The sequence below is a fragment of the Phocoena sinus genome, chromosome 13 (assembly GCF_008692025.1).
Source record: "Phocoena sinus isolate mPhoSin1 chromosome 13, mPhoSin1.pri, whole genome shotgun sequence".
In the NCBI taxonomy this organism is placed as follows: domain Eukaryota; kingdom Metazoa; phylum Chordata; class Mammalia; order Artiodactyla; family Phocoenidae; genus Phocoena; species Phocoena sinus.
In genome coordinates this window covers 80,858,288-80,884,966 of record NC_045775.1, presented here as the reverse complement: position 1 = coordinate 80,884,966, position 26,679 = coordinate 80,858,288, and the positions used below count along the sequence as shown (strand labels likewise).

Genomic DNA, 26,679 nt, shown 5'->3' with positions numbered 1-26,679 from the left:
AAGAAAGACTGCCTGGAGAGGGGAAATCTCAACAGTTGGGCGTGAGAAACAACAACTGAGCGGTGGCATTGGCCTGGCCCCGGCACCCCGCAGGAGCAGAATGGAGAAAGAGCAGAGATGCTCAGAGATGCCCACGCCCTGCCCTATTGCTCCAGCCTTAAGCCTGAAACGAGCCAGGGGGAGGAGATTCCGGGGTGGATGAAGGTCTGGAGCTCTAAGGCTTCCTGAGTACCCGCTAACACCAGAAAGATGACCACAGGATGTGCACAAAATTTCATCTGAATGGCTGGCAAGAGCGATTCCACAGAGCAAACCTGAAAGGCTCAGAGGTGACAAAGAGCCGCGCTTCCTCCAGCTTGTTTCATATGTTGATGTCAAGTATTTGCACTTTATCGGCTGCCCACGTCCCACCTCCCCGCTTCCTGCCCCCAGGCAGCTCCTCCCACCCTGGCCATCCTGTGAATCCCAGAGCTAGCATTCCCCGGAGCTGGAAGGGGCTCAGAGGGAGACCAGCAAGCCCAGGCCTTTGTGATTGTTGTCAGATGAAGGACCTGAGGTCCGGGAGGCAGACTGCACCCTTAGGTGACACAGACCTGCAGTATCCTCCTTCCCTTTCCAGAAAGACTGACACAGAGGAAGCAAGAGAGAGCACCCATGAACCTGCAGCGGTATCAGACGGGTAAGAAGGTTTAGAAAAGGTGCATAAAGCTACCAGCAGTAAAGATGCCTGTGGATTGAAACTCCACTAAGCCAGGGCGCTCACTGACCCTTCCAGACGCCCTGCGGAGCTGGTGCCGTTCCCTACACCCCTGCCGGGCTGGACAGGTGAGGAGGGGCTCAGTGTGGGCAGGAGAGATGCTCCAAATCACCAGCCAGCTGGAGCACATGGGAGTAGCTAGAAGGATCATGGCCAGAGGCTTTGAGATGCCAGGCACCTCCCTCTGCCCCTGGGCCCAGCCCCCAGGCATCTCTCTTCAAGGACCACCATCTTCAAAGTTCCATCCTCCCCCAAAAGGACAGCCTGGAGAGAGGAATTCGCAGCAGCTGGGAGGCAGGGCTTAGAGGCACCGTGAGCAGAGAAGGCATTTCCCTTCTCTTGAAAAGCCCGGGGGGACCCTGGGCTCCCATTCCCAGCAGCAGCAGTGGTCCAAGTGCCCCCCGGAGGTCCCTGAGGTTGCCCCCCTGCCTTAGACTCACATTCCCATCTGAGCTCCCTCTGCAAACCTTCACTGTATCAGAATCCTGTCTTCTGATTCCTAGAGATCTATTATTGCTTTTGAGGGTTTTAAACCGTTATTATTCGACCGATTTTGAGATGATTGATTATATGTTCAATTTTTAATTTTAATCCTTCTTAAAAGAGCATTCATTAATTTGACAAGTATTTGGGGCCTGTGCTAGGCAAGCACCAAGTTCTGTGCTAGGCACTCGGGACAGGGCAGGGAACAAGATGGGGGACCCGCCCCTGGAGAGGGGACAAAGGTCAGGTGCTCCAGCCTAGCCCTGCTCGCTTGGCCCTTTGTCCCTCAGTGGCCATGAGCTTCTTTGAGCAGCATAAGTAGCTTTCAGCTTTGGCTAAAAAGCCAACATGTCACATGTCTCCACTGCCTCATCTTTATGTGTTAGAGATTTAATTTGATTTCTCTTTAGGGGATCGTGATTTCTTTAGCTTCCTTCGCATCCCTCCAATAACAGGATAGAACAAAAGGACACACAAGACCCAAGCTGTTGAAGGTCTCTCCTTCCAGGGTCTGAAGCTCCTGACACCAGCCCTTCCTGGGGCGTCCTGCCAAGGAAACTGCAGGGCCCCAGACGCAGGAGCCCCTCTCCCTGTGCCTGGTCTGCATGGTCCGCATGGCCCAGCCTGGGACGAGGTCCTGCTCAGCCCTTGAGCACCTGGCTCGGGGTGGGGCAGGCAGGGAGGCAGAGGGGCAGTGGGACCCAGCCTGCCCGGAGTCACTCCCACTCGGGGCTCCTCCGCAGGCCTGAGTCTGAGAGCACAGGCTCCAGGGGAGCCCCCCGCTGCGTCCCTGCTAGAAATTCCAGGTTGGTGGGTTTTACAGATTTTGAAAGATGGCTATCACTGATTGAGTACTTTCTAGACACAGGCCTTTCTACACGCTTGCTTGTTTTATTTAATCCTTGCTACAGATGTCATATCTGTCTTTGCTGAGAGAGGAGAGGGGTCCCCAGTGAGGGAGGGGAGAGGGGAGAGGACCCCCGGCCCGAGAGCCGCCAGCCCCCTCCCAGCCTATGCTCGCTGTGCCTGAGTCGGTGTGCCCTGGAGAAGGAAGCCCCCTTCCCACCTGCTTTCCCTCCCCAGGCCCACGGGTGGGGGAGCCCGGGCTTGGCACTCACTGTCTACCGGCCGCCGGGCAGGACTCTAAGGCTGGGCATCCCTTCCAGTCCCGCTCTCAGGACCGCTGTGCCCCGTCACCCCTGCCCCATTCAAAGTGGGCACAGTTTTAAACCCCAAGCCTGCCCCTTCCTGCCCCCTTGCCCCCAGTCCTGCCAGAGCAGTCCTCATCTCGAGTCAGGTTCCCAGAGACGAAGCGGAAGGAGAAGCTGATGGTGTTGCCCAGGTGTTTCTTGCAGCCGTGCTGGCACACCTGCAGCCTCAGGGCAGCCCCCTGGGTGCGCCAGGGGCCTCGCCGCGCCCCGCCATCGCCAGGCCTGGCCCGGGGGCCCTTCTCCTGCCCTCGCTCTGCCCAACCAGCCACAGTACCGGCCCCCCAGCCTGCTCTGTGCCCCCTCTGCCTGCGTCTTCCCAGCCTGGCACTCAGTCTTTCCTCTAGAACTCTCTCTCTCTCCCGCCTCTGGTCTGTCTCTCAGTCTCAGTACCAGTCCTGTGGGTCCCAGCCTGTCCCTCCGTGTCTCGGCCTCTCTGGCCTGTCCTTCTCTCCTCTGATCTCTGTCCCTGCCCTCTGCCCTCTCTTGGCCTTTCCCAGGGCCGCCTGCCCCTCAGCCCAGCCCAGAGCCCCCGGGGGCCGGCCGGTGCCCTGCTGGGGTCAGCCCTGCTCCTGCCCCAGGGCCGGCCCCTCGCCTGGCTCCTCGGACCCAGGTGCTTAATCTCCCCGGAGGCAGAAGGGCTCCTGGGAGGGCATGAGGGCGGGGGTGGGCACTGCTCCTGAGCTCCCAGCAGCAATGGGGGAGGTGCCACTGGTGTGATTTTCGGCTGAGGGTGTGATCTCATTGCAAAGGGGCCTCACCTAGGTCCTGGGGCTTCTGTGCAGCCAGAAAGGGAACAGCCCTGCTCCCATCCACCCCCTGCCCAGGAGGCTCAGGGGCCAGGGACCCTGGACAGAGCTGGGGGATGAGTGGGGGCCTTGGCCTTTGGCTAGCTCTTCACCTCTGCCCTCTGCTCACTGACCCCAGCCCCAGCCCTGCGGTGCCTCTGTGGAGTGGAGAAAAGGGAGATGGGAAGGGATCCCTGTGTTGAGGGGGATAAGGAAAAACCAAGGATGTGACTGGAGCAGGCATTGCTGAAGACCCACAGCCCACATTCTCGGTGCACCCGGTGCACGCAGGCAGCTCGCTAAGGCCCTTCTGGGCATCAAAACAACCCCACGAGGTACGTGTGGCGGAGAACAGCACTGCAGCATTCTCATCTGCTCTTTCACCTACAGAATTCAGATTTCGTTGGGGGTGGAAATGTGCACAGCTTGAAAAAAACCGCCATCCCCTGCCTTCCTTGCAGTCAGGGTGTCTCAGCTCTAGCCCGTAAAATGTAAGCATAAATCTTCCAGAGATTTCTGTGAGAGTGTTGCCTTCCTGATGTAGGCATCACCACTTCCTCCTTTCCCCTGATTTCTCCTTTCTCTTGTCGGGAGCAAAGCCATGATGGCTGGAGCCAGAGCAACAACTTTGCAACTGTGAGGGAAGAAGCAAAAAACCCCTTAGACCTTGACTCTGATATCCCCAAGCTGCTAAACCAGTGCCAGCCGCTGCCTAGCCCAGATTTCTCAGATAGGAGATACATACCTCTGTCTAAAGTAAGCTACTGTTGTTTGGGGTTTCTGTTGGCAGGCAAGTAAAAACATTCCTTCCAAAGTGAAAGACCAGCTGTTGTACCCTGCACTCCTAGCCAGTGAAAGGACGTACACAAGGGGCTTCTTGTGTACCACAGGTGCTGTGCTGCTCCAGACTGTTTCCAGGCACAAGCAAAGGCTGTGCAGCAGGTCCAGGCTGCGTAACAAGCAGCTCTCCCCTTGGGCCTGATGACCCAGCACATTCAATGGCGCACAGTGTGTCTGTGGAAAGTTAGGGTGCTCTGCAGGGCCCAGGGTGGGCCCCGGTAGGAGCCTCTGCTTTTGAGCAAAGCCATGCTTTCTTTGGCAAAAATCTCTTCTTCTTTTGACACTACTTCTGGCTCACTCCTGGGCCCTCGGGGAGATGGAAGGCCCGACTGTGGGACACCAGGTGACCCTGAGACCTGAGCTGCCCATCAGGAACTAAGTGTCCACCTCTCCCCCAGCTCTAAAGGGGCATGCACAGCACGTCACCATCACACACAGGCGCTATGTATAAGCTCAGGGTCGGGGGTCTAGAAGGCTCAGGTAGGTGTCTGCTCATAAATGGGGCTCAGACCCCCATGGTAACAGCTGCATCGCCACCTTCCCCTCAACCCACACCTGTGGCCTCATGGGGAGTCCCTAAGACCGTCTGAGGAGGAAAAGCACGTGTATGTAATTTACAGACAGAGCTGCAAGAAATGCTGGCACCAACTATAAGTTGTCTGGAAGGAGGGGTGGCCTGAGGTACAGATTGACATTGACTCAGGGGTGGGTACTAAGCATGCGTTCAGGGGTCAAGGAGGTGGAGGGAAGAAGATTGGAGGAGTGGTGACTAGGAGGTGTGAGGGTGTCACAGTCCTTTGTGGACGCTGTCCAAAGGGCAGCCAGGCCTGCAGAGGCACCGAGAGTCGGGTGGACAAGATGGCCTGTCCGTGCACGTCAGTCAGCCTGTATTCCTGGCCATGAACGAAGAACCATGGGGGACGAAGATTACTCATGGGTCCACGAAATGAACTTCCCCTCACCGGGCTGATCTGGCTACAGCTGTTGTCGGGTGCCCAGCCTGCCAGCAGGGCGACAAGCCAGCCACCAGGTGGCAGGTCAGCTCCACGCTGGCAGGGACCATCGTTTACTCTTTCTGGAATTGACATTCATTCTGAATACAGACCTCGCTTTCTGCCCACCTTGCTTCTGCCAACAACACCGCCCATCGCTGTGTCCCATGCATCATTGTTACTGACTCAAAGACTCATTTTACAGCAAAGAGTTGTGGCCAAAGGCCAGTGCTGACAAGACGCACGGGCCTCCCCCTATTCCCCATGCCCAGAAGCGGCTGGACTTACAGGACAGCGAAAGAGCCCACCGTGCACTGGTTCCAGTGCCAGTGGTGAGGTGCAGGTGCTGTCCTGGACGTGCCACCATATATGCTCCTCCTCCAGCCAGAAGAATGGGTCCAGAACCAACGGAAGCACCAGCCCCAACCACATACTTGCAGCATTTTTGCTTCTCATCTCCGATACTTTGGGCTCTGGATAAGAGGTTTGAGATCCCTAAAGAAGAATGCTGGGACTTCCCTGGCAGTCCAGTGGTTAAGACTCTGCACTCCCAATGCGGGTGGCGGGGGTTCGATCCCTGGTCAGGGAACTAAGATCACACATGCCGCACAGCGCAGCCAGAAAAAAATAGAAGGAGAAGAAGAAGGAGAAGAAGAAGAAAAAGAAGAAGAATGCTTCTCCAAAGGGGAGACATCAGTGCATCTGCTGAACTGGGAGCTGAGACTGTCACCTGGCCATCTGGGGCTCCCCACACCACTCAGGCCAACTGACATGAAAGGGCGTTGGCTGGGATGAATAATGCCAATTATCCAGGGGAGAAGGTGCTACCCCTACATGGGGTGGAGGATGGGAACTATGTCTCAGACCTAGTGAATTCACCACGCAACCTATTCATATTGCCAAATACAGGGATGAAAGTAAGTGGGGGTGGGGTGGAGTTATAGGTAGGATGACTGAGGGCTCAGATCGCTCAAGAATGAGAGCTTGAATCACTCCACCATGGGTTGGTTCTTAGCTGAGGGCCCTGCGGTGGATTAAAATGGCCACAGATTTCATACTGCAATTCCATGGAAAGGTAGTCTATTTCCCCTCTGCTAGGCTAAGCCTATGATTGTTTTGACCAATAGCATGCAGCAAAAGTGATGCTGTGTGAGTTCTAGAGCCTCGGCCTCAAGAACTCTCTGCCTAAAAAACAAAAAAAAAGAACTCTCTGCCTTACTTATTGGACCACCTCTTCCTGGAAGTCAGCCATCTTGTACCTGAGTCCACCATGCTGTGAGGATGCTCAAGCAGCCATGTGGAGTAAGACAGGCACTGAGGCACCAGACGTGTGGGTGGAACCTTTCTGAACCTCCCAGCCCAGCCCAGTCACCAGCTAAGCAAAGGCAAGTGAGTAATCACAACTGATGCCACGTGGAGTAGAAGTACCATCGGGGGGAAGGTAGGGGGGCCCGCCCAAAGGCCTGACCCACAGAATTGGGAGAAAAAAATGGTGGTTGTTTTAAGCCACTACATTTGGGAGTATTTTGTTAGGTAACAAAAGGTAACTGAAGCATCTCTCCTTCACACTGGGGGGCTGAACTCTCCAGAGAAATCCTCTTCACAAATCATCTTCCCTCCAGGCTCTAACCATTCAACTTTCTACACTTTTGATAAGGGTAAAAGCTTCAAAAGCCATATACAGTTTTCAGATAAATCCTTGAAAATTTGCACCTGATCTGGCATCTCACTTTGAAACATGATGTTGAGTATATCTTGGTGCTTCAAACACATTAAAATTCTGTTAGGGACTTCCCTGCTGCTCCAGTGGTAAAGAATCTGCCTTCCAATGCAGGGGACGTGGGTTCGATCCCTGGTCACGGAGCTAAGATCCCATGTGCCTCGGGGCAACTAAGCCCACGCGCCACAAGCGCCTCAAGGAGAGAGCTCGCGTGCCGCAAACTACAGAGCCCACGTGCCACAACTAGAGAGAGAAAACGCTCATGCCACACCTAGAGAGAAGCCCGAGCGCCACAACGAAAGATCCCACATGCCTCAACGGCGATCCCGCGTGCCGCAACTAAGACCCAAGACAGCCAGATAAATAAATAAATAAATTTTTTTAAATTAAAAAAAAATTCTGTTAGTATATAGTTATATATCCTTATGTATTACAGACAAGCTAATTAACCTTTTCATCCCCGTACCTTTCTACTACCACTCTTTTTTTTTTTAACATACTTATTGGAGTATAATTGCTTTACAACGTTGTTAGTTTCTGCTGTATAACAAAGTGAGTCAGCTATATGCGTACATATACCCCCATATCCCCGCCCTCTTGCGTCTCCCTCCCTCCCACCCTCCCTATCCCACCCCCCTAGGGGGTCACAAAGCACGGAGCTGATCTCCCTATGCTATGCGGCTGCTTCCCACTAGCTATCTATTTCACATTTGGTATCTACTACCACTCTTTTATCACGCGTGCTGGTGGTGGTGGTGGCGACTTTATGATTTTACATGGGGGTGACAAACCCCAGGAGAAATGAGTATCTCCCGGAGATGGATGCCGTGCCTGAGAATCTGGGTCTGCACTTTGGGGGAAGGGGCAGGAATGTGTCCCTTGCGTGGGGAATGGTCACTGCCACACAGGAGCACGTGGCTGCAGCTCCGGCGTCCCCACCGGAAAGGGCTGGGACATGGGGTGTTTCCCATAGCGGCAGGCAGGGCCCTGGCCTTGTCACATCCAGGCCTCCTTCTCTGGCCCTGTAGAGTTTCTGCAGACTTCCCAACAGCCGAGAGTAAATGCCTCTCTGCTTAAACCAGCCAGCCTGGATTCAGGCATCTGCCACGAAGACCCCAGGTTACTCTGTGGGTGGTATTATTATTCCAGGCTTACACTTAAAGGCACCCAGTCCCACTGTCCTCGTGCGAGCCAGACTTGAGAAGCGCGTCTGTCCGGTTGGTGGCTCAGCCGTGCCCCTGGAGAGGGGGCCTGACATTCTGATAGGAGGAACTCTCGGTGCCGGGGAGATAAGCAGAGCAGCTCAGAGTGCCAGCCCCTGGGTCACTGAGGATGGCCTCCCAGCGTTGGGGAGGGATGCACTTCTGGGGCCACGCCAACGGCTCTGAGCGGCCCGGTCCCAGGACCACCCATCTTAAAGGCCATCGCTGCTGACTGGCTCCCGACCCCATGTTGGGGCTTTTACAGCCCAGGGGTGACCCCCAGGGTGCAGCAGCAGCAGCTGGCCTGGCCCCCTGTCCTCATGCCACCTGGTCCCTGAGTCCCACCCACTCCTTGCCGAGTTGCCGAGGCTCAGGCCACCCTCGTGTTCCACTGGGCCACGCTCCTTGGGTCCTGCTCTAAGATGTCCCAGAAGTCTGTGGTTCAGGCCGCCTCTGCTGAATGGAAACCACCCCTACCGCCAACAAGGGTGCAGCGTCCCGGTCACCCGCCCGCCTTCTGCAGGCGCCAGCCCAGGACACCCAGCTGGGCCAGGCTGAGCGCGGGGACAGAACTACACTGAATGGCACGATTGTCCTCTGCACCCAGAGCCCCAGGAGGCTCCTGAAGGAGCAGAGTCACCTCGTCCGCACACGGCTGATCATTTCATGAGCACACGGAGCCCTTGGTGTGAGCAAGGTGTCCTCAAGGGATGTGATGGGACTGCAGAGCTGAGGCCCGGGAGCGATGCTCAGTGGAGAGAGGGGTGCACTGGGGTCCCGGCTCCTCTGCCTGGGAGGGTGGCTGCTGCCTCCGCAGACCCCGAGCCCCGCCTTCCCGCAGCTCCCGAGAGAAAAGTCAGGGAAGACACACATCAGAGTGGGCGCCCAGCCCACAGCATATGGAAGACTCTCCAGGTCAGAGACCTCGCTCAGCCCCTGACCCGTGGGACCCGCTGACTCGTGTGACCTTCTTGAGAGTCGGTCTGCTCTTTACTTTTAGTAAAACAGAGTGACCCTCCGTGCCAGCCTCACACAACTAAGGATTGCGTTTTGTGTGTTCCACATGGCCTGGCAGGGTGCCTGGTAAACATGTCACCAGGGGAATGGGCAGGGCTGGGAAGAGCCCTTGGTGGTGTCCTGGGCCCTGCACCCCTTCCCCACCCGCACTGCTGCATGGCCGTGACCAGCCATTCAGCAAAGGCTTCCACACGGCTCTAGAAGGAGCTGACGGGAATAGACGCTGCCATCTAGGAGCCCATCTAGCTAAAGGTGGGACCCGTGGGCGTGGTCCCCTCGGCCCCGTTTCCTCTCGTTGCGACCCCAGACACACCCATCCTGCCCCCCGGGCTTGCTCTTCCCCGTGTCCACGCACACTCAGGTGTGCAAAAGGCTCAGCAAGGGGGGCACACCACACCCCAGCCCCATTCTGAAGACCACCGTGTGCCAGATGTTTCTGCTGGAAGTTGGAAGCTGGAGCCAGGGCTCAGCAGGAGAGAGGCCTGGGAGTGGGGTGGGTGCCGGATGCCGAGGACCGGAGAGGGAGAGACAGACACCGGGGTCACGGAGGGGCCGCAAGATCCATGGGGGGAGAAGGAGGAGCCTGAGCTGCTGCCAAGAAGACCCTGGAAATGCAGGCCAGTAAGAATTTGAGCCTCGAATGAATGGAGAAGGCTGTGATGTACATATATATGCAATGGAATACTACTCAGCCGTAAAAAAAGAACGAAATGATGCCATCTGCAGCAACATGGATGGACCTGGAGATTATCGTACGAAGTGAAGTAAGTCAGACAAAGAAAAATACCATGTGATATCACTTATATGTGGAATCTAAAATACGACACAAATGAACTTATCTATAAAACAGAAAGAGAATCACAGACATAGAGAACAGACTTGCGGTTGCCGAGGGGCGAGGTGGGGTGGAGGAGGGAGGGATTGGGAGTTTGGGATTAGCAGATGGAAACTAGTATATATAGAATGGATAAACAAGGTCCTACTGTAGAGCACAGGGAACTCCTGTGATAAAACATAATGGAAAGAATATGAAAAAGAATATATATATGTATAACTGAGTCACTTTGCTGTACAGCAGAAAGTAACACAACATGGTAAGTCAACTATACTTTAATAAAATTGGTGGTGGTGGGATGAATTGGGCGATTGGGATTGACATGTATACACTGATGTGTATAAAACTGATGACGAATAAGAACCTGCTGTATAAAAATAAGTAAGTAAATAAATAAAATAAAATTCTTCAGATCGTAAGTCTAAAAAAAATAAAAAGAATCTGGGCCTCCAGCGAGGCGAGGCTGGGCCCATCAGAGCAGACCCGAGCCCGTCGGGTGCACAAGGCCAGCCACACGAGGGCGCCACGGCTCACCTCTGCCCCCTGTTCCTACTCTAATGGAAAACAATTGCTTTACTCTGCTGCAGAAAAACAGCCCCGTGATGATGTGAGCTTCCCAGTTAAGCTGTTTGTATGAAATTGTAGTAACCTCACGTTTCTGCATCGTCCCAAGAAGCTGGAGAGGGAGAGCGCACACGGACCCCACATGTGTATTCACAGGCCCCAGGGCCTCCATGGAGGCTGCTCTGGGTAACGGAACGGTCAGAAAGGGGTGACGGAGCAGCACAGGTAGCAGGGGCTCAGGGAAGCAGAAGGGAGGGGACTGGAAGCATGCTGGGAGCCCCTAGAGTGGGTGTGCAGGTAAAGGACAGGGGCCTGGCCCGCACACACTGCTGGCCCCACCCCATCAAGCCTGGGAGGCTGGGGCCATGAATATACCCATTCTCCAGGCAAGGGGACTGAGGCTCCCTGGAAAACACAGTGTCTGAGACAACGAACAAGACACAGCTGTCAGGATCCAAGTCTTCACCTTTTCCTTAAAGTCAAAGAGGCAGAGTCTCATGCACGCCTATGTGTGTGATGTGTGCGCACCCACATGTGCTTGGTGGGTGTGCACAGGTGTGAGTGGGTGGTATGTGCACAGTTGGTGGGTGTGCACAAGTGTGAGTGTGTGGTAGGTGTGTGAGAGTATAGGGGTTGCATGAGGTCCCCCCTGCATCACAGACACCAAATGTCGCCGACAGCAAGTGCCGGCCATCCATTTCTGCCACAAACTCCCAGAACGCAGCATGAGGTAAAGAGCCAGCCCCAGCCCCTGGGCTGCACTGGGCAGGACCGAGGGGGCGCTGAAGCCCGGGCCTTCTCCTCCCCAGGCCCCTGCACGTGTTTGCACCCTGCAGGTGAGTATCAGCCCCCCTTTACACACAGGACTTAGAAAGGAAGACTGTGTTACCCAAGGTCACCCGGCCGGCGAGGCTCTGAAGCCCCACTCCATCCTCCCAGCTGGGAAAATTCCAGCACGGTCCTATCGATCTGTCCCCACCTCCCTGGGCCCTGCCTTGAGGTCAGCACCCTGCGGGAGCAGGCACCGATGAATGGGCACAGGCGTGAACAAACAGAAACATGTCCCCGCAGAAGCAGAGGTGGTGTGGCCCAGGCTGGGGTCCCAGGGTAGGTCTCTGCGCTCAGAACAGACCCCCCACCTTCTTCCCAGCCAGCCCAACCCCTACCTGAGCCCTGCGGGGCTGTGCTGGACAGGATCCACTTCACCAGGCAGCACCGCATCAGGGCCTGGCGGGTGAGCCTCGGCCGCTGCCACTTGACACCGTCCTTGCTCAGCGGTGTGCGCCCGGGGTCCCCCAGGAGACTGCCATCTGCCAGCTTCATCACCTCCTGCAGCAGGAACAGGCAGAGCGGCCCTGAGCCCTTGCTCCCCAAGGGGACCCCCCCATCATGCCCAGGCCGTCCTTCACTCCACCCAGGGGCTTGCCTTTCAGGGATGCATGCCAGGAGCCCGCAGTCCCGCTGCTGCCCCCGCCCCTGGTCATCTCCTGCCCGGTTTCTTAGCAGCCCCACTCTCTCTCCAAGAGCCCTTGGTCACTGCGTGGCGAGGCCACCTCGCAGGCACAGACAGTGTCCGCTAGAAGAAGCTGCGCCAGTGATCCAAGCTGGAGGAGTGGGTTGAGAATGACGTTAAAGGCCACCGTGGGGCTCTGTGCACGCTGTGCTCCCACACACACTCCCCACCAGCCACACCAGGCTGCTCTGTGAACACACCCCTTCCACACTTCCACACGGAAAAGGTGATCCCGCTAGCAAGTCACCTCCCCCATGAAGCCCCCGTGGCTTCTAAAGCTGAGGGAGTTGGGTCTGTCCCCGCACCGATAGTTCCACAACAGCACGGACTGTGCAGTAGGAATTTGCTGGAAGAACTCCCGATTGAAGGCAGGGTCTATGGGCAGGGGTTCCCCCACTGGGCACCCTGGTCTGTTACATGATGGGGCCCCTGGAAGGAGGGAGGTGAGGGTCCAGACTTACTCATCAACACCCCCGACCCTGGCACGGGCCTGGCTGTCAGAGCCAGACAGTCCCTTAGAGATCACAGCCCAAACCCCTCACTGACTAAAGCCCAGAGTGGGGAGCAGATCTGCACAGGGTCACACAGCAAAGTTGGCCTCCTCATTTCACGCCAGAGTCCTCGATCTTTTTTCACCTTGAGGCAAACCGAGGCCGCATCAAAGGCCCGAGGACCTCCCCAGGAGGGGGCACATGGATGCAACCCACTAATCTACTCTGTGCAACCATCTGAAGAAACGACTCAAACAGCTGATGGGGGAGGGACTTCCCTGGTGGTCCAGTGGTTAAGACTTTGCCTAATGCAGAGGGTACAGGTGCAATCCCTGGTCCCCTGGTCGGGGAACGAAGATCCCTAATGCCGCACAGCCAAAAAGCCAAAACATAAAACAGAAGCAATATTGTAACAAACTCAAAAGACTTAAAAAAACCCGAAAAACAAAACTGATGGGTAGAATCTTGGAGGAGGGAGCTGTGGGTGGGATGTTAAGATGCTGGGCTGTGAGTGTGGCTGGGGAAAGGACAGCCCGGGGTCACAGTGGAGGCCTGGAGTGGTGAGATTTGTTTTCCTACATCAATATTTTGAGCACCCTCACCTGGCCTGCCAGTGGCAGTGCCGTCCTGAGATGGGGGGTGGGGTCCCTACAGACAGTGCCCAGGCTGGCAGCAGGATGGCCCTCTGGGCATCTGTTGAGTCTGGTTTGCTGCCCTTGTGCCATGCCTCCTGCTTGGGGCGGCAGTGCCATAGGTGTGGCCTGGCCCGTTGGGTCGCTGCCACAGGTAGCCCCAGGTTCATGGTACCCGGGATGCGCGGTCTGAGATCCAGACATGGGAGGAAGCAGCGCACCCCCGTGGGTACCAGTTCTGAGGGGCTGGGTTGACTGGCCAGGACAATGGCCAACGGGGTGACGGGTTGGTGATGTCCCTCCAGGGTTGTGGGGTTTCACGTGTGCTACATTTGTACAGTCCTGAAGAGTATATGGGTGTCCGAAATAAATCACAAACAGATGTACATTCGAGCAAGTTCTGCAGATGCAGAGACCCCAGCGCAGCCCCTGCCTCGGTTAGGTTCTCAGGTACAAGAAGCAGAGAGACGGACCCAGGCTGATGGTAACTGGAAAGGAATCAGCAGTGGGGAGCCCAGGCCAGTCCTCCCCGGGAAGGACAGAGAGCCAGGCTCGGAAGACAGACCAGAGCAAGAAGCAAGCTGCTGGATAGCCAGACCTCAGCCATGGTCACCCATGGGACAGCAAGGGCACCTCTGCTGTTGCTGAATAACACGACCCTGGGGATAGCACTGCCATCCCAGGGGCACTGGGCCTGGGACCCCCCACTGGTGTGATGGCCCTGCTGCCCCTGGAACCTGGAGGCTGCTGGGGGAGTCTCGGTTGAGGCACTAGCTCCAGTTTCAAGGTCAAGAGCAGAGGGGTCAGATTGTCCCAGCCCAGGTCATATGCCTAATCCCTGGCTGCAAGGAGAGCTGGGAAAGCAAGCTTCTGGCCTTTTAGGTTCTTTCATGCCCTCTAGGGAGGCTTTCCTGAACTTGAGGAATAAGAAAAACCCTACAAATATTCCCTAAATTGCGGAGTTTGTGCGAATGCCCAGGTGAGGGGAGGCTGGTGCATTGCCTCCTGCAGGCTCTGGTTAGGAGGGAGAACCCTCCAGGTGCTGAGTTGGCTCACGACCCCATGAGGCCCGTCCACATTTGGGGCTGGGCGGTTGGCCTCCTGGTCAGCTTTCGGTGAAGTGGCCGTCCAGACAGGACAACATCCAAACCCCTTATCCTGACTTTCAGGACCATCCCAGCCAGGTCCCAGCTGCCGGCTTTCCCTCCTGTAGTCATCACCCCCGCAAGCCACCTCCCCAAGACACACCCTCGGCGGCACCCACCACATTCCTCCTCTTCTCCAAGGCTCAGCCTGCCAATGGGGGTCGGTTAATGGTGCCCGGAGCCGCAGTTAGGGTGGGCACTCACCATCCCAATGGGGCAGAAACAGGGGGTGAGCGGGGGTGGCCAGGGGCCCCAGGGTGCCAGGGATGCTGAGGGAGGCACCCTATACACACACACGCACACACGCCCATACACACACATCCACACACATGCACACACATCCATACACACGCACACGTGCACACAGGCGCTGCCCAGGCTGTCAGAGAGAGAGACCTTCTCCATTATTAATGATCTGCTTCAGGAGAGAAACGGCCTCTATGAATAAAGTCTTTCTTTCCGTCCAGGAGGCGGGTAGGGGGAAGTTGGGCAGCTGGTGCTTCATTATTTCCTGAATTCTTTGCTGTAGGCTCTGCATATGGGCTTAGGAGAGAACATCAGAGGGAGAAACTGAGGTGGCCCTCAGCATCTCAGGCAGGAGCTGTCTGTAGGGACCCTACCCCCCATCTCAGGACGGCGCTGGCGCTGCTGGCAGGGGCCGCCCTGACAGAGCCTGCGGCTAGTCCTGGGCACTCTGTCTTACAGCCAGGCCTGAGCTGATGTGGGGAGACCCAGCCGGTGGCCCGGGGTTCTGTCCTCCTGGGACGGCTGGGAGGGCCCACAAGGCGGGGCTGAGAGCCCCCTTCATGCATGTCTATCCTGGGCCTTAAGGTCACCTCGTTGTCATGACAACCCCAGGAGGTTGAAAACACCATGCCCATTTTAAAGATGAGGAAACTAAGTCTCAGAGAAGCTTGGGGGCATGCCAGGGCCACACTGCACTCATGGCCTCCTGGTTCCAAAGTTCAGGCAGTCTTGACCAGGCTGTGCTGCTTAGCTTCCCTGGGCCAGGCCCCCGACAGGCCTTGGAAGATGGCGAGGGGCTCCTAAGCCCCCCAGCCATGTCAGAGTAATGGTTTACTAATGTCCCAGGCTAAGGAGTACCTCTCCTGGTGGAGAGGGTTGGACGAGGGTGGAGGAGCCCTGGGCCATGTCCTCCAGCCGGCTGAGGGCCAGGACCCCGCTGTGAGGCCCACAGGCAGGGCCTGGGATGGCCTCCCACTTGAAATGGGTGAGGGGGGTCCTGACAGCGAGGAGAGGAAGGGCCCACAGTGGCTGGGCACGAGCAGGGCCACACAAATGCCAGGAGAGGCCGAGGCCCGTGTACTTGGCCCATCAGAAGGTGCGGGAGGGAGGAGGCCGGGGGAGTGACCACCGGCTCATCCTCATGACTAGCTGACACTCATCTGTCCGAGGGAGGGTCTGCCGGGGCCGGCGGGGAATGTTAATGGCCGCTCCGGACTCCCTCCTCCTGAACAGGGGGGCTCTCGGGCATCGAAGGAGGGAGCCCCGCAAGGCGACACCACCTCACTCCCTGATGCTTCTGTGCAGGGAGGTGACAGAGTTGACGAGGCCTGGGCTGGTGAGGAGACTGCAGCGCAAATTAAGTCCCCCGCCAGCCTGCTTCGAGGCCCCAGTGGCTTCTGCTGCGTGCCAGTAAAACCCAGGGCCTGTGCGGACCTGCAAACCCTTCAGTCAATCCCACCTGACCCTGTGAGTCCATCTCGCCTTCACTGCCCGCCTCATCTGTTCTGCGCGTGCCCCCACATGCCCGGCTCGAGCACCTCACAGCTTTGCACCTGCTGCTCCTCTGCCACACGCTCCCCCCGCCCCCGGGCCCCGCACACGCCTCCCCCCCCCTCCACTTCTCCCCCCTCCCCCGTCCACTCCTCCCCCCTCCCCCTGCACACGCCTCCCCCCCGTCCACTCCTCCCCCCGCCCTCTACCCACTCCTCCCTGCCCCCCCAGTCCACTCCTCCCCCCCGTCCACTCCTCCCCCCCCACCCACTCCTCCCCCTCCCTCTATCCACTCCTCCCCCCCCTCTACCCACTCCTCCCCGCCCCCCCATCCACTCCTCCCCCCTCCCCTGTCCACTCCTCCCTCCTCTCCTGTCCACTCCTCCCCCCTCCCCTGTCCACTCCTCCCCCTCCCCCTGCACACTCCTCCCCTCCCCCTACCCACTCCTCCCTCCTCCCCTGTCCACTCCTCCCCCCTCCCCTGTCCACTCCTCCCCCTCCCCCTGCACACTCCTCCCCTCCCCCTACCCACTCCTCCCTCCTCCCCTGTCCACTCCTCCCCCTCCCTCTATCCACTCCTCCCCCTCCCCATCCACTCCTCCCCCCTCCCCCTGCACACTGCTCCCCCCTCCCTCTATCCACTCCTCCCCCTCCCCCTATCCACTCCTCCCCCTCCCCTATCCACTCCTCCCCCTCCCCCTATCCACTCCTCCCCCCTCCCGTCCACTCCTCCCCCTCCCCCTATCCACTCCTCCCCCTCCCCCTATCCACTCCTCCCCCTCCCCCTATCCACTCCTCCCCTCCCTCTATCCACTCCTCCCCCTCCCCTGTCCACTCCTCCCCCCTCCCCTGTCCACTCCTCCCCCCTCCCCCTGCACACTGCTCCTGTACATTGTCCCTGTCAGGCCTCAGTCAGACCAGGTGATGGGAGACCCCTCTCTCTAGGCTGCCATTCACCATCCATAACAACACCTGCTGTGCTTCCCAGCACACTGCTTTTGAACCTACCCTATTTATTTGTTTCCCGAGGTGCATCCCTTTCTCTTTCTCCTGGAATGTCAGCTCTGAGAGCTGGCCCTGGCCTGCGGTGTGCGCTGCCCTTCCGCATCACAGAGCCCGACACCCAAGAGACCCTCACGTCCAAAACTCAACAGTAAAAGAACAAAGCATCCAGTTAGAAAATGGGCAAAAGACAGCCACAGGCATTTCACCGAGGAAGACGTGCAGGTGGCAAATAAGCCGATGAAAAGTTGTTCCACATCATTAGCCATCAGGGAAATGCAACTAAAACCATAAGGAGATACCACTCGTACCATGGGAACGGCTAAAATCTCAAAAGGTCACATACTATATGATTCTATTTATACAACACTTCAAAATAACATTTTAGAAATGGAACCGATTAGTGGGCCAGGGGTTCAGGATGGGGGGAGACGTGGATCGAGGTTCCGTACGCCCTCCTGCAAATTGCCCAGCTGAAGCCCAGATCCTGTAATAGGACTTTCTCACACCCTCTCACCAAGCTCACCATGTTACCCGTGGTGCGTGTTCTCTCTCAGTCAAGGGCAACAAGGAGTCAACCAACTAGTTCACCTTCAGGTGTGTCCTGCTGGGCTTTGGCTGGAGCGGGTGGAGCATCTGGGAGAATCTTGTGCCTGGTACAGGGGATGACCTAGACTCTGGGTGCCCGCAGCATCCCTCTAGCTCCAGCTCTGAGACTCAGCAGCCCACGTAGTGGGGGAGGGTGGGAGGGGCTGGAATTTAATGCTGTTGCTTTGTTTTCATGGCGTTGTTATGGTTACTGCTGCGACTGCTACTAGCTATCCTTTTATGATAATGATTTACAGATTCCCTTTTTTTGTTTTTGTTTTTTTTGCGGTACACAGGCCTCTCACTGTTGTGGCCTCTCCCGTTATGGAGCACAGGCTCCGGACGCGCAGGCTCAGCGGCCATGGCTCATGGGCCCAGCCGCTCCACGGCATGTGGGATCTTCCCAGACCGGGGCACGAACCCATGTCCCCTGCATCAGCAGACGGACTCTCAACCACTGCGCCACCAGGGAAGCCCCTACAGATTCCCTTTTAAATGAACTTACTGAAATTTAAAATGTGAGTTAATTTAAAGGAAAAATAAGAAACAATAGCACAGGTTGTGGCAGATAAAACCAAATGGGTGAAGGCAGAGTACAGACAGCTAGGACATTTGGAGTCTGATCACGGACTGAGGTGTCCCGTTCAGTGACCACTCCCTGCATGTGACCACAGAACATTTGAAATGGGCTTAGTCCAAGTTGAGATGTGCCATCAGTGCAAATACACACTGGGTTTCAAATCCTTCTTAGTAGAAAAAAAAAAAAAAAATCCTTCTTAGTAGAATGTAAAATAGCTCATTAATAATTTTTATATTGATTACACGTTGAAATAATATTTACATTGGGTTAAATAAAATATATTATTAAAAATAATTTGTTTTTTACTTTCTTTAATGTGTCTGCCAGACCATTTAAAATGATACCTGTGCTTTGTAATGCATTTCTATTGGCCAGCACTGTTCTAGATGGTAGTCAGACCTGCCAGTTGGGGGGTTTGGGGCAGCCTCCCGCTGCCAGGGCACACCCTGACCCCAGCTCCCCAGGCTAGCGTCAGTCACCTTCAGAAAGGTGGTCTTGTGGAGTGTGGAGGAGAACTGGGGGACAATGAGGGGGGGCTGCCCAAGTTGAGGGGACTACGGTGGGGGGCTTGAGCCAGGCGCAGGCGGTGGGATGGGTGGTGGAAATATCAGCGTGATGAGTATTTAGGATCTGCTGTAGGTGTAGGTAGTGATGGAGGGGTCAAGGTGACTCCTCAGTAACTGTGACATCGTCACCATGGAGATGGGTACCGGAAGCAGAACAAGACCTCATGCCTTCCAGCTCCCCACACATGTGGTCCAGATTCTCCACGAGGACGCTCCATTCTCAACTATCATCTGAGAGTTTTCACCACCCCATAGAAAGAGACCAGACCATTTTAAACAAACCACTGGCACCTGGACCGGGACATCCCATCTGGTGGCTCCTCACCCCCAACAGGCCCCCAGAAAGGCCAGCAGTCCACAGAGTGGCTGACCCTGCTCACTGCCCCATGCCCAGCGTGCACAGCTCCGCCCTGTGGAAGCCCATCTGGTCAGGCCGTTAGGGGCACTCCAAGGCCAGACCACTGAGCAGCTGGCTCAGTTTCTGTGGTTCTCGTCAGCTGGGCTCCAGAGAACCCCCAAAGAGCATCTCAGAGAAGGCTCGGCAGAGGTGACCTGTGGGCACGTGGCAGCCTTTGGGGCGAGAACATCCAGGCTCCCTTCCTCAGAGGTAATGTTGTTGAGTCAATGCATATGCAAGAGGCACAGCTAACTTCTCCCAAACGTTTACAGGCATTTATGCGTGAGACACAGCATGGACAGTTTTGTAAGAGCCACCAGGACCCACTGGATGCTGGTTCAGAAGACACACTTAGCTGAGAAGGGGGAATTTCAAGCCGGTTGATGTTATTTCAGTCAGTACAGTGGGAAGAGGTCTGTGGTCAGCCAGACAGGGACTTGATTCCTGGACCCTCCCCTCCTGGCTGGGCCACCTTGGGCAGAGTACTTGACCACCCTGATCCTCAGTTTGCTCATCTGTAAATTGGGGATAATAACAGGGCTTCACGGGACTATGGAGAAGGTTAAACGAGGTGACATATACAATCCCCCGCGAAGCAGGAGTGATTAGCACTATTCTTCACCCTTCTGATGCTCAGCGCAAGGGGCAGGGCCAAGCCCAGGGCCCAGTGACATCAGCGGGGACACCCAACTCGCTCCACTCAGCGGGCTGCCCTTCAGAATCCCCTGGGAGACTTCCCCATCTCTGCCTGCCCGGGGGCTGCATTATTGATTCAGTGGGGCCCGTGCTGCTCTACTTTTATAAGGCTCCTCAGCCAATCTGAAAGTGCAGCTAAGGTTTAGAGGGCTTATCCCACCGGATGGGAAACTCTGGGCCTTGTCTGCGGGAAGAAGGAGTCTGGGGTTCGCAATCTCCCTCCTTCCCGGGGCGGGGCTGGGGCTGCCTCAAGGCCAGAGCCTGGGCCAGCGGGGACGTGCAGCCCTGCTGAGCTGCGGGGCTGCCTGGTGCCCTGACCCCATCCCTGGGTGCTCCTTCAGGCAAGCTCACTGGGCGCCCACTCATCTTTGCGTGCTATATTTCCAGCACTTGGGACAGATGGCAGGAAGTGGCAATGGGCGTTGTGTCGTGCGGGCCCCGAGGATTTGGGATAGGGAGGCTTCGGGGAGCCTCGATTCTCCTCCCACCCCTGAGCACCAACAGGTACGGGCCAGGCGGCCTGCCTCCTGAGCGGGGAGCTGAGATTGTCATGAGTCCCTGAAGAACACAGGCGTGCGCGCGTGCACACACACACACACACACACACACACAAACGCACGCCTGGGTGCCGCCCCTCCCAGAGCACTGGAGCAGGGGAGGGGAAGACTGGGTTGTCCCTGCCCTGCCTCTAATGCTGCCACCTCGGCCAGGACACTAGCTCTTCACGTGCCTCTTGCTGCCCAGGCAATGAGGGTTTCTCATCAACCCAGGGATGGACTCCGAGCTACTCACTGACAACATTCTCCCATTGGAGTGCCCTTCCCAGGCTCTACTCAGTAATCCCAAAATGATAACACTGACATTCTCACCATTTACGGAGCTCTTGCGATGCACCAGGGGCTGTGCTAAGCGGGCTGGTGTAGGATCTTATTTATCTAGGAGGTCGCTGATATTTCCTCCAGGAAAACGAGGAGACCATGGAACAGAGGAGCTAAATAACTTGTCTGAGGACACACAGCTAGGGCATGAGGGGGCTGGGACCGAGCCCAGATCTGCTGATGCAGAGCTGGGCTAACAGCTGTCGAGGTGCAGCTGTGTTATCTCCGCAACCACCTTCGCTCCTGGCCGGGCTCCTCAATTACAAATAGCGGAGGTGGGCCTCGTGACAGGCCAGGAGGCGTATGTGTGGGGCAGGGCAATCTGCATCACAGCATCCTGGAGCTTTTGGTGGTGGCCCCCCTACCTCTACACCCAGCCCCCACTGCTCAGCACAGGGCCCGACCTCAAGTGGGGGTCTGGCAGAGGCTATGAGCGCATCTGAGGCTCAGATGGGGAGACTGAGGCCCAGGGAGGGGATGGACCCTGCCCGAGCTCACGGACTCACTTGGGCAGAGTTGGGGCTAGAATGTGGCTCTCTGGGCTCACTGCCCAGAGTGCCCATCTTGAGGGAGGATTTCTTTTTGGCCTCACCCCACAGCATGCGGGATCTTAGTTCCCCAGCCAGAGATCGAACCCACACCCCCTGCAATGGAAGCGTGGAGTCTTAACCACCGGACCACCAGGGAAGTCCCAAGCGAGGATCTTAAAACGGCCAGGCATAGCACCAGCAGTCGGGACTCGGATTTATCCCTTGCCTGCCCCGGAGGCATGAGCTGGAAGCAGGGGAGGACAGGGGCCGGCCGCAGAGCTGGAGATGAGGCCGGCTAAGGCCAGCAGCTGGTCTGCCTAGCTGAGCACGGCACAGGCGCGGGCCAGCCTGATGGAGGGCAGGGCTGGGCAGAGACTTCAGGCAACAGATCAGAGCGGGGAGGCTGGGCCAACCGGGAGACGGGACAGGCCCCTCTCAGCTGTCCTGCCCAGCTCAGCTCAGCAAGGCCCCTCCAACTCTGGTGCCTGCAGGTCCCCTTGGTTCTCTCCCTGTCACATGGCCGCTCTGTGGCGCTCTAGGATGTGGGCTGATCACAGCTGACAGATGCACCCGTTCCAGGGAAACATCAAGCTGGGGATGGGGAGATGGGGAGGGCGACACAGTGACTCACTCCACACTGCACCCTCCTTTCTGCTCTGTCTCCTTCCGGCCCGGGGCTGGAGGACCAGCAAAGGAAGACTTGCCAAGTTCTTTCCCTTCTCCTTTCTTTGCCTTGGAAACCAAGGTTGCCCCTCTTCCTCACAGAGGCCACATTCAGGGCTCTGCAGCACTCCTGGCCATCACCAGAGATGCCTTGGGGTGGGGCGGGAGAGTAGGTGGGCCCCAAGCCAGCCCGAGGTGGCAAAGCAGCTCCCTCTCTTGCAGAAGATTTTGATGAGAAGAGGGCTCCTGATTTCGAAACGCTGGGGTCCTTTCCTTTGCAGCTCTGGATCTGCAGCCCAGACAAGGGGCTGTGGCTGGCTCAAGGTCACATGGCTAATCGGGAGACGTGGCCAGGGGTGGGATCTGACTTATGTGCACTCTCTAAAGGATTCGGAGGGTGCAACAGGCCACAACTCCATGGAGCCAGCCCCCACAGGGATGGGGCACCTCCTCAGCTGCCTGGTCACAGGCACGCCCCTCTCTCCCTGTAGCCTTCTCCCATGACCTCCCCATCCATCCCCCCAAGCCCTAGGCAACTGAGCTTTACAGCAAGACACAGCAGGGTTCAAATCCCAGCTGTAACACTTTATAGCTTGCAATCATGGGTGGGCCTCAGTTTCCTCATCTGTAAAGGGAGTGCAATACCAAGAGCGACCTCGGGGCTGCCTGGGGGTCCAGGGAAATAATGCAGGTGCAGAGCCTAATGGAAAGACCATGGAGGGAGGAGTGGCCACCTCAGGGCTCCTGCCCTTCAGCCCTGACCTTGTCCCAGGCTCCACCTAGAGAAGAGTCAGAGCCACCACACTCCCCAGTACAGTTCAGGGCTCTGATTACTTTGGAAACAGGGGAGAAGATTAGGGCCCACCTCCCACAAATGCCCCACAAGAAGGCAGGAACCGGAGCAGGTAGCGGGTCCTGATGGACATGCCGGGTCATGAAGACATCACTCCCTGAAGACCCAGGAGCAGAGCCTGCAGTTCTCTTTGCTCCTTTCTCCTAAGAGTTCACAGAGCTCAAGTCCTGGTGGTGGGCTGGACGAGCCCCCACCCCCACCCCCCGTCCCCACCGCACTGGAGCCTCGTGTCTGTGAAAGGGGAAGTGGCAGTGCCTGCCCTCCCAGGACATTGTGAGGATCCACAAATGACAGTGACAGGCACTGAGGGTGGATGAGTCAGGCAACTCCCAGCCTGTGCTCTGAACTGTAGTCCCTGTTGCCACTAGAGGGGAAGGTGATTTCCATAATCCTTCTGCTGACCTTGGTGAGGGACCCAATGGTGGCTTCCCTCAGACCACTGTCCCTGCCTGGCCCAGCACCAGAAGGTGAGGGGCCCACTCCAGCCTCTGGCCAGCCCAGCTGCAGGAAGGCCCCCGGCAGGCACCGCGAGATCCGCTGCGGCCCGGCTGTGAGGGAAGGCGGAGGCCAGTGTGGGGTCACAATGGCCAAGCGAAGGGGCAGATGCACCTGTGGGACTTGAGCCACTCACTCCACCCATCCGGCAGGGACAGGGAGTGGCCTCCTGGCAGGTAGGGCCAGCAGAGGAAAGGCAAGAGGAGGAGGACTGTCCCATGCCTGGTGGACAGGGTGGGCTGCGTGCACACCTGCGTGCAGCCTGACTCTGTGGAAATCCCCACCTCCGTGTGCACTCAGGCAGCACAGGCAGCTGTGGGCACAGTCACAGGGCGTGGCTGTGCATTGCACGCTCATACTGACGACCCTGGATGCGTGTGACCTGTGCCAGCTGTGGCACGTGTGTGCAGTGAGCATGTGGCCTGTGAGCGTGCGTGCAACAAGGTGCTAAGTTTCTCTACTTCTGCCCTGTCTGCCTGAAGGTTGTGGGAGAGACTTAAGGTGCCTGGAGAGAAAATACCTTCTCAACACGCCCTGTCGCCAGCCTCGAAGGGTTTCCTGTCAGCACTTCTGCCAATCCTCCTGGCACCCCTGAGCAAGGGAGCAGACAGAGCAGGGGTGGCCTGGGGCTCTGGGGTAGTATGGCCTGGAATCAGCAGCCACAAGACCCCATGGGTGACAGAGAGGCAGGAATCCATCTCTGGGGGGATGGGGTGGAGTTGGGGGAGACTGCCAGATGCCAGCCCAGTATCCATTCTTCCTTACCCATAAAACCCTGATTTTAGTCGAGATTTATTTTTGCCTTTCTTTCTACTTCCTGCTGCCTGTATGTGCTGGCTGGAGCTCCAGCAGCCATTTTGGACCTTAACGTAGCCTCAAGAATAGAAGCCAGTGAGACAGATGGAGCCTAGTCCCTGCTGACCGTAGGGCTTCCGTGCCAGCCTTCTATTGCCTCCCTCTGGACTTCTGCATGAGAGATAAGTGCAAGCAACCTTGCTCAAACCACTGTTATCTGTTCTGTTACGATCAGCCAGATCTAATCCTGGTCTTTCTTCTTCCCTCCAAAGCAAGACTGTCCCAAACATGTGGGGAGCTGGCCAGGCATCAGGACAGATGTTCTGAGTGTTAACTATTCTGGGGGTTAGCGTATTTTCCTTTCCCTCTTTATTCTTCATTTAATTATCCTTCATCCTTCCCAACACCTCACTACCATCTCTTGAACTTTGTTCCAGGCATTTTCCTTGCACTCTCTGTCTCCAACTTCCCAAGAGCCCCACAGAGTGGGAACTAATCACAGTCGTCCTTGTCAGGGGTCTCCTAGCCCTTTAGGAAGTGGCTACTCATTAATTACTTGGATAATTAGACGATGCACTCACTGACCAGCCTTCGAGGGTAAGACACGGCCTCCCAGCACTCAGCCTTCCCCCAACGCAAAAGGCCATGGGCCCAGGCTCAGGGTCAGCACTCCCAGGGGCTTAACTGAACCAGGTGGCTGACCCCAAGCTCCTCCTCCGTCCAGCTTCAGTTCCACAAATACCTAAAGCCCCCGCCGTCCAAACGGGGCCCCAGGAGTCTAGCCTCCCAGCCAGGACACCCCAACATTTACTTTCCCAAAAGCGACCCTACAGGAGACAGCACGGGCTGGGGTCAAAGGTGGAGGCACAGCAAGGCTCCCTGGGCCGGGGCAACCCCCAGAAGCTCCCGCTCTCCACCCGCGCCGGCGCCTACCTTGGCCCGCTGCATCCTGGGCACCGGAGGAAACTGTTGCCGGCTTCCCCACTGCGCAGCCGAGAACAGGACTGCCGGGCCCGGCGGGCAGCTGCCTCATGTTTGCTGGGACCCAGACGTAATTGTTACCGGCGGCTCCGCGCCCGCCCCCTGTCCACCCGCCCTCCCTGCGCGCTTCTACCCTAAGCTCCGCCCCTTCTGCTCTGTCTCCTCCCCCGCTCAACCTCCCACCGTGTGTGTCTCTCCCTCTCCCTCTCGCATCTTTTCCGTCTCTCTCCCAGCTTCTCCGTCCTATTCTCTGGGTATAAACCACTCCTAACCCTGCCCTCTCAGCCTGTCGCCGGGGGTCTCTCTCTCTCTCTCTCTCTCTCTCTCTCTCTGTGTCCCCCTCCCCCGCCCCGTCTGTCTGTAGCATACACTCTGCTCCCCATCCTTGGAGCGGGGAGAGGTGGGGGGTTGCCGAGAGCCCGGGCTGGGGGCAGGGAGCTCCGGCACAAGTTCCTGTCCCAGCACGGGGAGGCGTGGCAGTGAAGCGCGCAGAGGCCAACCCTCCCCTCCTTGCTGCCCCCTCTCTCATCCTACTGGTTCCTATGGACACCAGGTGGAGTGACACCCCCCCCATGACCTCGGGCCATTGCAGTCCAGGTGGGCTGTGGAGGGGGATCTCCCTGGTGTCCCTCCAGCCACCCTGCAGATGACCCCTGGGCACCCCTGGCATCCGGAGCATCCTCCTGATGGAGACATGGCTCTGGGCACTGGGCCCTCAATGGCCCCACTGATGGGGGCTCACCACCCAGAGATGGTGATGGCTACCAGGGCCACGTCACGTGGGTCACAGGCAGGGGTCCTTCAACTAGTTTCATGGGTGCCCCACGCTTACTTATCTCCTTTCACTGCACGCGGGGCCTTGCCGTAGGGGAGCCCTCTCCAAACCTGAGCTCCTTATACACTCGAGGGAGCCTGGCGTCTGTTCCCATCGTCTGTGTCTCAGGTTGGGACCACATCAGGGCAGCTGAGGGACCTGACCAGACCTCCTGGGGGTTGTGGTGGTGGAGGAAAGGGGTGAGGGCCCCTGAGCATCCTGGGGAGGGGGGACCCTGGCTGCCCCTCAGGAGGGCAGACTCCTGGGCATTTGCTCATCCCCCAGGGAAACCACCCAGGAGCCAGGTGCCTGAAACCTCAGCCAAGTTTCTCTTTTCTGCACCCTGAGGAAGGAGCCAGCCTGTGCCACTGGTTCCCCTGGAAACAGAGCCCTGAGACACCCCCTCTTCTGGGCACACAAGAGCACTTGCGCGTCCTTCTCTTTTTTTGTTTTTGGGTGTTTTTTTTTTTGAGCCAGCCAATCAGCTCCAACTTTCAGATCATGGGAGGAAGAAAATAGTCTGGAGCTGTTTGCCCATGGAGGGAGGACGACTATTTCTAGACAGGAGGCAGCCCGTGTGTCTAGCCCCGCTGGACTTCCAGGACCGCCTGGGCCTCGTGCCAGGCAGGAACTCAGCAGACCCTGGCCCCCCTTCCGCCGCCCATGGCTGTGGCCTGGAAGAGGTGAGGGCGGCTGCAGGGTCAGGCTCAGAGGCAGAGCTCCTTGAGAGCCTGGGGGCCTTTTCACCTGGTGACCTTGGCTCTGAACAAGCAGGGGTTCCCTGAACACGTTGAGTCCTCACCGTGGCCTCAGCAGCGAAGTGTCATTATCTCTGCAGATGACGAGGGTGAGACCCAGAAAAGTTAAAGGATTTGCCCAAGGTCATAGGCTAGAAAGTGGCAAAGCTGGTGCAAAAA

The 26,679-nt window shown here is 57.3% G+C and overlaps 1 protein-coding gene across 1 annotated transcript in view; it reads right to left on the bottom strand.

The window, feature by feature from the left end:
* KCNIP3 (potassium voltage-gated channel interacting protein 3) overlaps positions 1-25,004 on the bottom strand; it is an 87,353-nt gene extending 62,349 nt beyond the window's left edge. The window contains exons 1-2 of the mRNA XM_032653620.1: positions 24,901-25,004; positions 11,573-11,735 (exon numbers count right to left, since the gene is read on the bottom strand). Of these exons, the coding sequence (XP_032509511.1) occupies positions 11,573-11,735; positions 24,901-24,915 (178 nt within the window). The 5' untranslated portion in view covers positions 24,916-25,004. The remainder of the gene's footprint in view (positions 1-11,572; positions 11,736-24,900) is intronic.
* Between the last annotated feature and the right edge of the window lie 1,675 nt (positions 25,005-26,679).